At 37.1% G+C, this 14,447-nt stretch overlaps 1 protein-coding gene across 17 annotated transcripts in view; it reads left to right on the forward strand.

Moving 5' to 3' along the window:
• Nucleotides 1-13,885, forward strand: part of Pde4d (phosphodiesterase 4D) — a 1,424,195-nt gene extending 1,410,310 nt beyond the window's left edge. For all 17 annotated transcript variants that reach the window (XM_048800091.1, XM_048800095.1, XM_048800089.1 and 14 more), the window contains 4 exons: nt 6,665-6,819; nt 7,533-7,655; nt 8,150-8,332; nt 8,896-13,885. In XM_048800091.1, coding sequence (XP_048656048.1) covers nt 6,665-6,819; nt 7,533-7,655; nt 8,150-8,332; nt 8,896-9,309 — 875 coding nt within the window. In that variant the 3' untranslated portion in view covers nt 9,310-13,885. The remainder of the gene's footprint in view (nt 1-6,664; nt 6,820-7,532; nt 7,656-8,149; nt 8,333-8,895) is intronic.
• Nucleotides 13,886-14,447: the final 562 nt, after the last annotated feature.

Raw genomic sequence — 14,447 nt, forward strand, 5'->3', positions numbered from 1 at the left:
TTTGAGACATTTAACTCACACTTTAGGATTATTTAAATCTATTTATCTTTCTTTTAACAACCTCTGTCCTACCTTACAGTAAAGTACACTTTAATGATCCACATATTTAAAGGATTAGAACAAGTGTCCAGAGATGTGTGGTTAGTCAAGTATATTTTAGAAGCTTAGTTTAGGAACTTATTTATACAGGTTAGGTCATTTAAGCTAGCATAGCCCATCTAAAGACAAATTTAATACCCATTGAAGTTTAAGAGGCACTGAAACAGATGATGGAGAAATTTGGAGGATGATTATAAATACAGAGAGAGTAGTCAGAGATATCCACTTAAGCTCATTTTTCTGGTCACCTACTTGGGGTAGAAGGATGACAATCCTGAACCTGAAAGTTCCTTGCTACCTGTGATGCTGTGATGATCTTCTTTCTATAGGACCACAGGAACACAGGAAAGCTCACAATCCACAGAGCAGCTTAGGTTGGATTGCTAATATTTTTGATGTTAGAGTGTGATGGGACTGTGTTATTCCTGAGCAAATGAATCAGCATTGTCATTTGGTATATGAAAGTATCCCACGGTTGATGATAGTAACAGGGCATGATCAGAATTACTGCCCTAGTAAGCTTTTGACAAGGGTTCATGTGAGGTAGGTTCTTTTTTTTTTTTACCTTTGAAGAACATAGAAAGGGCTTAGTAGCTGGTAATATAAATAAGTTTTATCTTCACAACATACAATAAAGAAATCCCTCATAACTAGTAATAAATAGCTTTGTGAAATGAACAGTATTATACATTTGTGTACTTTTAGTTCCAGTGATTGAAATTAGGATTGCTTAACCCCTGAGCCACATCTCCAGCCTCTTTATTTATTTATTTTTTTTTTTGAGATAGGGTCTTGCTAAGTTGTGGAGGCTGGCCTCAAATTTGCAGTCTTCCAGGCATGTGCCACTTCACCTGACAGTGCCTTTATTTTTGATCTGCTATAAATGTCTTTTTTTTTTTCTTAACAGACTTAAGTTGGTATTTTCTCCTACATTTATGGATGAGTTGAGCATCAGTGAGTCAGACTAGCACTTGCTCTGCTCTTGGCTCAGAGCTGGAACTCCAGTCTGCCCCAAACCAAAGATTGAATCCATTCTTTATAATAAGGAATTCTAAAAAGTCCTGATTATAAGATTTATAAACCCAGAGTTGGAAAGTTATCTGTCTTACTATAAAGGAGACTGTTCAGTGCAGCGAGGTAAAGGGATACCTTGGGTTATGTGGCTAATTTCAGAGGAGCATTAGGGCCCACTGGGCTGGTTCATAGTGCAGTTATGGTCCTGCTTCTCAGTTGTGATCCTGGTTCCCATTAATCATTTGATGTGTGTTACTTTGGGGTGCCAAATGATTTGACACAATTCTGCCTGGCAGAATTTGTTGAGCTTTAATGAATAACTTGGGGATGTAGAGGAATGTGACATAGAGAAATTGAAGTTCTACATGGGAAGCTCCTTAAGTCTTTTATTTTTAAGGATAATACAGGTAATTAAATCTGTAAAATGTGTATTATATCATCAAGTCTTGAATAGAACATTCTAGAATGTCATTAGTGTAAAAATGTCTATTTAACTTCACAGCTTTATTTTCTGGAAAAAAATAAAGCAGTATAAAAAGTACAGAATATACATATATATTACATTTTCCTTGGAAGAGTATCCTTTTTTATTTATATCAAAGATGGCCAGGTTTTGGGGAGAAAGACTTATTTACATTAGGCACATAATCAAAGCATGTATATTTTGGCTTCTAAGAGCAGAGAAGCATCATATCATATTAAGGTGAAGTTATATCTAAGAACCAGTGCATATACTTTTTAATTTCTCTGATGTAAATTAAAAATACAGTTCCCATAGTCAGAGTGGTGAATTATATAGAGAGTTTTGTTTTTCTACCTAAACCTAACATTTAAAAGAAGGTGAATTCATTTTTAACAAATGTGGTTTAGTTGTAACTATTGAGATTATTTTATCCAATAACGATGTATTTAAATTTGGTTCTGGGCACTAGGAATTCATGGTGGCCAAAATTGAGCCTTGGCTATTAGGAACCTGCATTCTGCTGGAAAAGACAGCTTACATGAACATGTGGCATGTGATGGTATTCAGAGCAGTAGTGCAGGCTTGTGGCACAGAAAGAGGAGTTGAGGGTCAGTGAGCAAGCAGCTTTAACCCTTTGACTTTAGCACCAATATTAAGTTAAAACCACCACTTCCTCTCCCCATTTCAAGGACAAATGTTATGTTCAGAAGTCGTTTTGAAGACTTTTGCTCTTGTCTTCCGTAACTTAGAGTCACAGTGTAGCCTGCTGTCATTTTCAAGCTCTCAGTTCAACATAGTGAAGCTGTCGTCACAGTGAGAGGTAGTTCTTACTCGTGGTTTCCATACCCAGTCTTCACTCCAGTCTTAAGCGTGCCAGCCCAATCTCCTGGTGTAGGCTTGGATCCACCACACGGATGTTCTTAACTTCACATTAAGGCCCAATCTTCTCTTGCTCCTGTGCCTTTTAAACAGGCTCTTACTGTTGAAAAACTGTTCCAGTTTCCCTTCTTAGACTGAGCTGATGAAATGAGGGTTTCTGTCCAGATGCAGTTGGTGGAGGAAACTCCTAGGGGCATTACTAAAAGCCCCCACATTTCTGTTGTTACTGGCATATAATCCTCCCAGAAGTTTGGTAGGGATCGTTCTTACTTTACAAATGAGAACAAAGGAAGAGAGGTGGGGTGCTGATTTCACAGCCAGGTCTGTTGGATTTCTAAGCTCAGGATCACTTAACCTCAAACCCTGATACAATGAATATGCATTTAATTTACTCTTAAAAGTGTTTTTCATCCATAAGATATAAGCAGAGGTATATATGGAATGAATCTGCCGTTGTACTAAAGCACAAGAATGCCCTTCAGAGGCCTATAGTCTAAGGATGCGAGAGTAAATTTATTTATAACTTAACCAGGCTGAGGTGTGCCCAGAAGCTGGCCAAAAATGATTTAGGGTGAATCTGTGAGAATGTTTTCAGAAGACATAGGCATTTGAATCACTAAATTAAGTAAAGGTTATCATCATCATTGTGAGTGGACATCATCCAAGCCACTGGGGGCTGAATAGAGTAGAAGAAGTGGAAAAAGGCAAATTCCTGTTCTCAGTTGGAGCTGGGACATCATCCTCTCCTGCTCTCAGATATCCATGCCACTGCTTTTTGGGCCTTCAAATGTGAACTGGGACTTACATCAATTACTTTCTCCACTCCTTCCATTCCCTCCCCATTCATTCCCTAACTCAGATCTTCAGACTGAATCATACCCCTAGCTGGTTTTCTTGCTTCTCCAGATCCTGGGACTTATTGGCATCCATAATCCCTGAGCCAGTTTCTCATAAGCACATTGAAATATCTATATCTCTTTATCCAACTGGTTCTTTTTCTCTGGATAACCCATAAAAGAGATTTTTTTTTTAAAACTAAGAATGTTTGTAGAGGAAGAAAGTTTTAAGGATGACTTTTCTGAATTAATTATGGGGTTTCTGGAATTGGCTTTCTAATCTGATTAAGTTTGAAGACAGCAGTGCTGTTTCCAGTAGGAGAGAAAGCACTGATAGTCTGTAGGGAGAACTGTTTATACATAAAGTATCTGCCTTGGGTACTCCCAATCAGCCACTTACATTTGAAGCAAGGAGCGAAGTGATTCTGCATATGATACTCTCACACATTTTTAGGAAACCCAGGAATGTAATAACATTGATTGGTTACTCCTGATGTCAGTGAATCAAGTGGTGAAGTAAAGGGATGAGCTTGGGGATTGGAATTCCCAGATCAAGCACCGCCATCAGTGGACTAAGTGCTTCTGGGTGTGCCAGCCCTCTGTAGCTGCAGTTGCTGCAAATCAAAGGCAGAATCTTCTCCTGTTATTGGCTAAATACAATGCAAAGTGAGCTCCCAGCTTCCCAGGATGTCTACTGGAAGAGTGAGGACATTGATTAGGAAATAAATCCAAATAAAATTCAAGGGCCTTCTGTCTTAGTGCAATTTCTAAGGGTCCAGTGGTATGGGGCATGGTAAGATATCTCTTCTAAGGAGAGGGATAAATTGTTACATCTGGCCCCTCCTACAACTATGAAGAAGACACAATGCCTAGTACCAGTTAGGATTTTGGAGGAAACTTACTTGTTTGAGTATGTTATTCCGGCCGAGTGACCTAAAGAGCTGCTGGTTTTGTGTGGGGGCACAGAATAAGAGAAGGTTCTGCAGAAGTCCAGGCTGCTGTGCAGGTTACTCTGCCACTTGAGCCATATGATTCAGCAGATTCAGTAGTTGTGCCATGATTCACTTAGAGCTGCCAAAGGTTGCCCACACTCTAGAAGCAACTGGCTTGATTAGAATGGTGGAATGGCCTTTTGAAGCCTCGGTTGCAGCGCCAGCCAGGTGGCAATACCTTTCAGGCCTGGGGAAAAGTGTTCCAGAAGGCCATATGTAATCGAAACCCGTGTTCAGTATCTAATGTTACTTCTCCCATAACCAAGAGTTACAAGTCCAGAAATCAAAGATGGACATGGAAGTAGCACCATTCACTATTACCTCTAGTTACCCACAGGCAAAATTTTGTTTTCTCTTCTGGCAACATTATGCTCTGTGGACCATAGGTCTTAATTCCATAGGGAGTAATGACCAGGAAGCATGACAATAATTCACTGACCTAGAAGGAATTCCCCTTTGGATTCCTTTTATCTCCAAATGAAGAAGGGACCAAGAAAGGAGTTACAATGTTAACTGTGAGGACTGATGTGGACTGCCAAGGGGAAACTGGGTTATTACTCCACAGTGTAGGTAGGGAAGAATGTGTGTGTGGAATACAGGAGATTTCCTATGGTATCTCTTACATTACTATGCCATTGTGAGTTAGGTCAATGGGAAACTACAACAACCCAATCCAGGTGGAATTAGTAATGGTCCTTCCCAGGAGTGAAGATTTGGGTCAACCCAGTAGAAAAAGAACCATGACTAGGTACTTTCTAAAGACAAAGGAGATAAAGAATGAGTAAGAGGAGAAGGTAGTTATAAATACCAGCTATTAGCACAAGACCAGTTATAGAAATGAGGACTCTAATCATCATGAGTACACCTTTGTGTGTGTAAATATACTTATATTGGGAAATTTTCTTTGTTTTTCCCCCTTTTCCCTCATCATGTAATATAAGATGTTTTGACTTTACATTAGTTTTGAGGTTTTGTTAATTTTGCATCGTAGTATTTAAGTTGTGGAATATCACAAGAAGAGTAAACATCATTCTAGAGCTTTACTTCTTATGGAGAAAGGGTACTGGGTTTATAATTGTACCATGTTAGATGGAATTGTTACCTTATTATTGTCTTTATTTGGAGACTAAATACAGCTTAAGGAAATGCATATAGGTACCAGTTTGGCAAGGAGTGAACCTTGTGATGGGTAATTTTGTGTGTGGCTTGACTAGGCTAAGCGTTGCCAACATGGCTGGTAAATATTCTTTCCTGTGTGTCTTTGAGGGTGTGTCCAGAAGGGATTAGCATTTACATCAGTAAGTCGAGTAAAGAAGATTTACCTGTGCAGTGGGCATCACTCAGTCCATTGAGGGCCTGAATGAAACCAAAAGGTGGAGGAAAGGCAAACTCACTTTCTGTTTGAGCAAGGATATCCATATTCTCCTGCCTTTGGACATCAGTGCTTCTGGTGACCAGAGAGAATTTACACCAGTCTCCCCATGCTCCAGTTCTCAGTGGTCACACTAGAACTGAATTATACCACTGGCTTTTCTGCTTCTCCAACTTGCAGATGATGTACTCACTGGCTTGCATAATTGCCTGAGCCAACTCCTATCATTCAGTATTTTGTTATATTATTGGAACATGCACTTAGTCTGTGTCTGCTAAATGAAGTACATGACCTCAGTTATGTGGTAGTACCTTCCCACCCTCCACCCCCATGCCAGTGAAGACTGAGAAAGAGATTATATGGTCTTTATGCCTTCATTAGTAGCATTATATTGAGAATGTTGTAATTTATTCTTGATGATCCAGGGTAGTTCTTACAAATGAGCATAATTAGTCTCTCTGTAATAAAATTGTGGCTTTGGATTTGTAAAGAAATACATGGTCCCTCAATAAAATAGAGAATGCTTTATAGTGTTATTAGTGTGTGCCAGGTACTGAATGGATCATGTTTATCATTTCCTGATTCACTACTAGAGTTCACTGCTCAAGGCTTCTTGCTACACTTCTTGGCATTGCATGATCCTCACATAAAAGTTGTAGGGCAGAGAATCCACAATTATCAGGAATATAAGACCTTATGCTGTAGACATGTTGCTATGTTAAGAATAATTCCATATTCCACTGAGTTTATCAGGTCCAGGGGCAGCTGAGGCCCACAGAGTGAAACGCCCCTCCACATATCAGTAACATTGGAGTTCACTCCTAAAGGTTCCAGTGTTATTTCTGCTCCTTCATTATTCAATGTATTTTCTTCTTGTTATTATCATGTAATGGTAAGGGTGGCAGAGAAGTTTAGGGGAAATTGCATCCTAAATCCAAAGTATCATAAAACTTTAAAAATAAGCTCTAACTAAACAGCTCTGGTGATCATCTGCCTCTTTTCCTTTCAGACTCTGAACTTGCCTTGATGTATAATGACTCCTCTGTCTTAGAGAACCATCATTTGGCCGTGGGCTTTAAGTTGCTTCAGGAAGAAAACTGTGACATTTTTCAGAATTTGACCAAAAAGCAAAGACAATCTTTAAGGAAAATGGTCATTGACATTGTAAGTAGTTAACAAAAGCAAAAAAAAAAAAAAATGTGATGAAAGTAGTCTAAAAAAATTTAAATGTGAGAATGAAAGTATTAGGTAAAAGCATGTGTATTTCCAAACTTCTATGGCCCTTTATGTTCTAGAAGCTGCATCTGTTGAATGGGCTATTACTCGAATATCCCCTGCCTTTTTCCATCCAAATAGAGATATACATGATTTTACTATTTTCTCTATGTGTATTATTCAGAGTGATTATGAGACATAGAAAAATCTCTTGTTTCTAAAAAAATTACTTGCTTTGTACACATAGAGACAGGAATTATTTTTCTTGGATAAGCAGAAAATTAACCAGAATACTATTTCTGAAGTGGTCTGTGAGCAACCTTAAATCACTCATTGTAGTCCAATAACCACTTTCTAGTCCAGGGAATGAAAAAACTTTAAAATGTGTGATGATATCTTATCCTCAGAGATACCATCATATTTTCACCAGGAAAGTGGTGGTCAGTGCCTGATGTTTCTGCATAGTGTACATGTTTAGCTAGGTTTCCAAGAGACGTTAGCAAAGGGAAAAGATTGTGCCCCTAGAAGGATTAATTTCCATATACTGCCATTAGAAGTCATAGTAGTTTTCCTTCCTTTTCACATTCTGAAAAAAAAAAGTTTTCATATGCAAATTCTGACTTTTCCCTTTGAACTTAATAAAATATTCTTTATCTTTGAAGGTACTTGCAACAGACATGTCAAAACACATGAATCTACTGGCTGATTTGAAAACTATGGTTGAAACTAAGAAAGTGACAAGTTCTGGGGTTCTTCTTCTTGATAACTATTCTGACAGGATTCAGGTAAATCATTATTTGACTTTGTGTTGTGTGTTCATGTGTGTTTGTGTACACATGCACATGTGTCTGTGTATTCTTCTTTGATAAAATTCATTTCTCCCATCTTAACTTTCAGTAACTATAGGCAGGATTTTTACCCACACTCTCATCCTGAGAATTAACCAGGCAGAAACTTACTGGTCTTTTTAGATGCCCATATATTTAAAAAACAAAAACATCTAAAACCTCCCCAAAACCATCCACATAAGGAGGTCTGAATTTCATTAACCATGCACATAAACAGCTTCTCCTATGATACTTAGATGCAGTAGAAGTGGCATAATTTGGAACTATTTATACAAGTGTGAACCACACACAGACACATCTTGGTTGAGCTGTTTGAAATAAATCTTACACTACATGTATTTTTAAGTGTCACAGTCATCTGACTTGAATTTCTAGTTTGAAAAAAAAAAATGGAGCAAGTGCTGAGTAGAGAATGCCTCTGTCTACTTTAGGTCCTTCAGAATATGGTGCACTGTGCAGACCTGAGCAACCCCACAAAGCCTCTCCAACTGTACCGCCAGTGGACAGACCGGATAATGGAGGAGTTCTTTCGCCAAGGAGACCGAGAGAGGGAGCGTGGCATGGAGATAAGTCCCATGTGTGACAAGCACAATGCATCTGTGGAAAAATCACAGGTAATGCATGGCACAGAAAGCCTTCTGAGAGAAGAAAGATGCAGCTAACATTTGTTTACTTATAGTGTTTTCTTGGGTTTTTTAAATTATTTGTTTTTGACAGAATCAGTTTCACCTTACCACTTATGATATAGAAAACCTGCAATTGTAGAACTTAGATTTACATAGCCATGCTTCTACTGGTGTGGCATTCTGTTCACTCATTATAACCATGTTCATGTACATAGAGTATTTGTTTATTTCAGTTATCTAGATTCACCTACACATTGACTATTCTAAAATAAGTTCCAGACCCCATATCCTGCCATGTAAATAACTGAAAATGTTTTTACATTGTGAACATATTCTTGAACTACTAATCATTCTAGAGGCTAGAAATTTACACCAGCTAGAAACAGCACTTTTATATGGTCTCTTATCTCAAATAATGACTATTTTACCAAACTAAGGTTAGTAGTATTCTGATCGCTGTTATATTTGTGGGCCATGATGATCTACTTAACCTTTTTAATGGTCTCTTAGTCTAATTGGACTGCTCATATTGGATTTCTTTTTTTAACTAGGTGGGCTTCATAGACTATATTGTTCATCCTCTCTGGGAGACATGGGCAGACCTTGTACATCCTGATGCCCAGGATATTTTGGACACTTTGGAGGACAATCGTGAATGGTACCAGAGCACAATCCCTCAGAGCCCCTCTCCTGCACCTGATGACCAAGAAGAGGGCCGGCAGGGTCAAACCGAGAAATTCCAGTTTGAACTAACTTTAGAGGAAGATGGTGAGTCAGACACCGAAAAGGACAGTGGAAGTCAAGTGGAAGAAGACACTAGCTGCAGTGACTCCAAGACTCTGTGTACTCAAGACTCAGAGTCTACTGAAATTCCCCTTGATGAACAGGTGGAAGAGGAGGCAGTAGGAGAAGAGGAAAGCCAGCCGGAAGCTCCTGTAATAGATGATTGTTCTCCTGACACGTAACAGTGCAGAGACTGTCACGCCTTTTTTTTTTTTTTTTAAAGTAGAAAATTGTTTCCAAAGTGCATGTCACATGCCACAACCATGGTCACACCTCACTCTCATCTGCCAGGACGTTTGTTGAACAAAACTGACCTTGACTACTCAGTCTGGCGCTCAGGAATATCGTAACCAGTTTCTTCACCTCCATGTCATCAGAGCAAGGGGGATATCTTCGAGAACAACATTTTAACAGAATTTCAGCTTGGGAGAGCTGACAAAGCAGATAAAATCAACTCCAAAATGTTTTCAAGGGAGATTGGCTCATCAGGCAGCCCAGTAGTAGATTGGATTTGGGGTTTCTTTTATTTGTTTGCAATATTTTTTGGAAGAAAGAAGGCATTACATGGATGAAGTGAACTTAGTGGATGAAGCAAAAAAAATGTCACAAATAGGACACAGCATGAATCTGTTTCCAGGAGGAGGATGAGCCACAGAAATTGCATAATTTTCTAATTTCAAGTCTTCCTGATACATGACTGAATAGTGTGGTTCAGTGAGCTGCACTCACCTCTACATTTTGTATGATATGTAAAACAGATTTTTTGTAGAGCTTACTTTTATTATTAAATGTATTGAGGTATTATATTTAAAAAAACTATGTTCAGAACTTCATCTGCCACTGGTTATTATTTTTTTCTAAGGAGTAACTTGCAAGTTTTCAGTACAAATCTGTGCTACACTGGATAAATCTAATTTACAAATTTTACTTGCACCTTATAGTTCATAGAAATTAACTGATTTGTAGTGATTCATTGTTTTATATACCAACAACTTCCATATTTTAAAACAAAAAAACAACTTTATGTTGCTGGAAACCCTTTTTGTAAGTCTTCATTTGCTTTTTATCTCACTCCTTCTAGATAAGCAGAGTTGCTCTCCACCAATGTTTTCCTTCACAGTGTGCAAAGTGAATATTTGTTCTGTAATACTTTGATGTGTGTTATATCAAATGTGTCTTAAGCCTCATAGAAACTCAGTCATCAGTTGGTGTTGTCTGAAGCAAATGGGAGATATATAAACACCCAGTAGCTAAAATGGTCTGTCTTTTTTAGATATTTTCCTACTTAGTGTCTTCTGATGACTTTTTGCTCTGTCAAGAGACATGCATTTCATAACTGCATGTCCTTCTAATAACCCACACATTGTGTGCTCATTTTTATTGTTATTGCCAGTTATAGTAAGAAAAATGTTTCCCCCTTGTGCTGCTTTATTATTTAATGTGTGTTTGAACTTCTGTCCATGTTCACTAGATGGGGTCTTATCAAATCTATTATCTCCATTCTGATGGATGAAAAGAAACAGGTAGTCAAGTTAGGGTTAGCACTCATTTCTACCATGAGGTTGTATGTCATGACTAGCTTTCACTCTGAGGTTATAGAGAAAAGTGTACAGCTAACTATACAGATTTTAAGAATAGTAACTGAATATATTATCAAACACCAGTACAACTAAGTTCTCTTTGGCTTTTATTATTTTTGCCATGCAATTAAGAACTATGTGAGGAGTATCCTTGAGCAGTGGTCTTATGATGTAGCAGCTACTCATTCTTAATGGATAGCCATGTAACATGTAGGCACTGCTTTACCAGTTTTCATTGATCCATAATCATGTCTTGAAGGAGGGAACTACTTTCTTTAAACACGCTGAAGGAGAAGCAGTTGATGATGCTACTAGCACCAGAGGGTTGATAATATGATATAGTCTAAAGTATTGGATTGGTAAAAAGATTCTGCCTAAATAAAAAAATAGAGATCACTCTTGGCTGATTTTAGCTCCTGGAACTGTGTTGTAATATTAAAGATGAATTCCCAGTATCTTCTGCTGATAGCAGCTAGAATCGTGAAGCATCTGTTTAGTCTGAACTTTCTTCCCAAGTCAGTTCTTAATAAAGGGTTTACCTTTTCTGTAAAGAGTTTGGAGCTCACATAATCCACTTTCACATTGATATCCAAAAATTAAGATAGAGACTAAAAGAGAGATCTGACTAAACAGAAAATACATGAAACATTAAGAAAAATAACAACCCTAAAAACATTCACATTTGGAACTTCTCATGGAGCCATCTGGGGACTGCAGAACAAAGTTATCAGCCAGGAAAATAATCCAGGCTGAAGATAGTCCCTGTTTTAATTTCCTGAGATCCAAGTAATGCTTACAGCCTTTGATAGAAAAAGTATGTCTCTGATCTTTTAGATAGTACAGAAGAGGAATCAACTAATTATTGTATTTCCACCCTTTTGCCCTTGTAAAGATAGACAGGTATCTTGCACATAGAGGTCTATGTTTGACCAATTAGTTTCACAAGAATATTTGAGAACTTAATCCTGTTTTAGTTGTATTTTCTCTATGAGAGGCCTAAAAGGAAAAGCAAAATGTCTAGTTTATTCCTCTTTCCAAATCACTCTCATTCCTTCCTTTTTCTCCCTTCACTTGGCATTTCCTCTCAGAGTGCCTAGAATATTAATAATGGAAAAAATAAACAGCAATATGTAAAAAAAAAATCCAGACCTGAAAGGGTTTTTAACTGCACTAATAGAGGCTTTCCCCCACAGTTTTCTGCTTTTTAATGGTCCCATGTTATAAAGATACCCACCAATGGACAATCAAATTGTAGCAAAGGCATAATATCCAAGAGTTAGAGACTAATGCACTGTACAATCTGTTTGTCCTCTCCCTTCTCTCTCTCTCCCTCCCTCCTGTATGCCCCACCCCTCATTCTTTCTCTCCAAAGTGTGCTTCAGAAATACACACTGCTTTAAAAAGAAGGTCCTTATACAAGTGGCTTTACATTTCCTAAAACACCATAAGAAAATGCAATATCTGGGTACTGTATGGGGAAAAATTATGTCCAAGTTTGCATAAAATGAGTACATTTCAGCTTGCAAGTTACTGAACACAATAATGCTGTTTTAATTTTGTTTTCTTTTGCATCAGTTAAAATTCACAAGAAAATAATGTAGATAGAACAAATTACAGATGAGGAAAGAAAAAACTTGAATGAAATGGATTTTACAGAAAGCTTTATGATAATTTTTGAATGCATATTTATTTTTTGTGCCATGCATTTTTTTTTCTCACCAAATGACCTTACCTGTAATACAGTCTTGTTTGTCTGTTTACAACCATGTATTTATTGCAATGTACATACTGTAATGTTAATTGTAAATTATCAGTTCTTATTAAAACATCATCCCATGATAGGATGGTGTTGATATACTTGGAAACTCTTGGTGAGAGAATGAATGGTGTGTATACATACTCCTTGTACATTTTTCTTTTCTCCTGTAATATAGTCTTGTCACCTTAGAGCTTGTTTATGGAAGATTCAAGAAAACTATAAAATACATAAAGATATATAAATTTAAATAACATAGCTGCAGGTCTTTGGTCCCAGGGCTGTGCCTTAACTTTAATCAATATTTTCTTCTGTTTTGCTGCATTTCTAAAAAAGGTAATGGTGGGGGCTAGGGCTGGGCATTTATATCCAAGATTTCAATTGATTGGATTTCTGGAAGTAGCTGGATTTTATAAAGTCAAAACACCTCTGACACATCTTGCAACCCTTTCAAGATGGAAGCTTGTAGGTACTTCTTGCCATGGAGTGGCACAGCATGTGTGATAATTATTTCCAGATGTAGATAAGGAGCTATTTCAGCTAGTTATATTTGATGGCTTTTTACTTTCAGACACTACTGGGGAAATATATTCTTTTTTTTTCTTTTTTTTTTGGAAATATATTCTTGTCCAGTGATTATTGAAAATCTTTTGGCTTCCACAAATTCATAGGAAAATGAACTTGATTTGAAACTGGAGCCATGTGTCACTCATCTTGGTTAGTTTTCTGTTCCATTAGCTTTCAGTCATGTTAAGAGACTGTATCATATAGAAAAAGTCCTTTTTTTAACCTTAAAATTTTTCTTTAAGATCAACCAATTTTTTTATATGTATGTAAACCCACATCAATTTAAACACCATTTTTTGTGATTCTAATTCACATAGCATAAAAGATTCACTGTTATCTAAAATTTATTTCTGCAAAACTTATATCCACTTAGAATTATTACATTTAACTTTGTACAATGGCCATCTCCTGAAAGCTATGAAAACTCCCCAGTGTATAATGTGGAAACCTCCCACAGCTGCCCAGCCCTTGGAACATGTGACTTATCAGTGAAAGGAGAGATTGTTTTTCTAGGAAAAATGAGCCTCCTATTATTTTATTTTATTTTATTTTTTGACACAAACTGTAGATTTTAGCAGCCCTGGCCCAAAGGAATTTAATTACTTTTGTTTTAAACAGTACAAAGGGGACACTATAATTACAAACTACATCCTTACTTATTTTAGTTGTTTTTAAATTTTATTTCTTTGGATATGTTTTCAGAGTGGTAAATTGTGTGTGAGCATTACAAATGATGATTCTTTTAGTGGTTTTCTTAGCCTCTCTTACAGCCCATGGGGATAGTACTGTACATCAATATCTTCATATGAAATTTTTATATGCAATGAAAATAAAAGCATGGGTTGATTCTGCCTATTTATGACTTGGTCTTTTACAAATAATAATTATTGGTTTTAGGTTGTAGTTCAGTCTGCACACATGTCCAAAAGTATTGAACATTGTTGAAATAAAAGGATAGGGACATCGTTAGTATTGATGTTCATAACCAAATGAAACCAAATTTTGTTGATTAATTTTGCTACACAAAATATTTCCCAACATTATATATATGGCCTATAAGATCAAGCACAGTGTTTTCTAAAAAGGCACTTTCCAGAAGGCACTTTCCATGCTTAACTTAATATTCTTTTATGTTGAAAATTTCTTGGACATTCAACAATTATTTGTTGGATACCTATCTGCAAACTCCATGCTTCTAAGTATTCAACAATAAACAAAAATGCAGTCTTTGCTTTAATGGAGCTTATAGTCTGGAGGAGACAAAGGCATTAAATGATTAAATGCACATGTCCTTATTATTGTGCTCAACATAATGAAGGTCAGTGCCATGATTAAGAGGGAACCTGAAATTGACTTGTTTTTGACAGCCAGAGAAGGCTATCTGGAGGAAGGGTTCTGGGGTTAATATCAGAGGGAC

The sequence above is a fragment of the Marmota marmota genome, unplaced genomic scaffold (genome assembly GCF_001458135.2).
Source record: "Marmota marmota marmota unplaced genomic scaffold, marMar, whole genome shotgun sequence".
Lineage (NCBI taxonomy): Eukaryota > Metazoa > Chordata > Mammalia > Rodentia > Sciuridae > Marmota > Marmota marmota.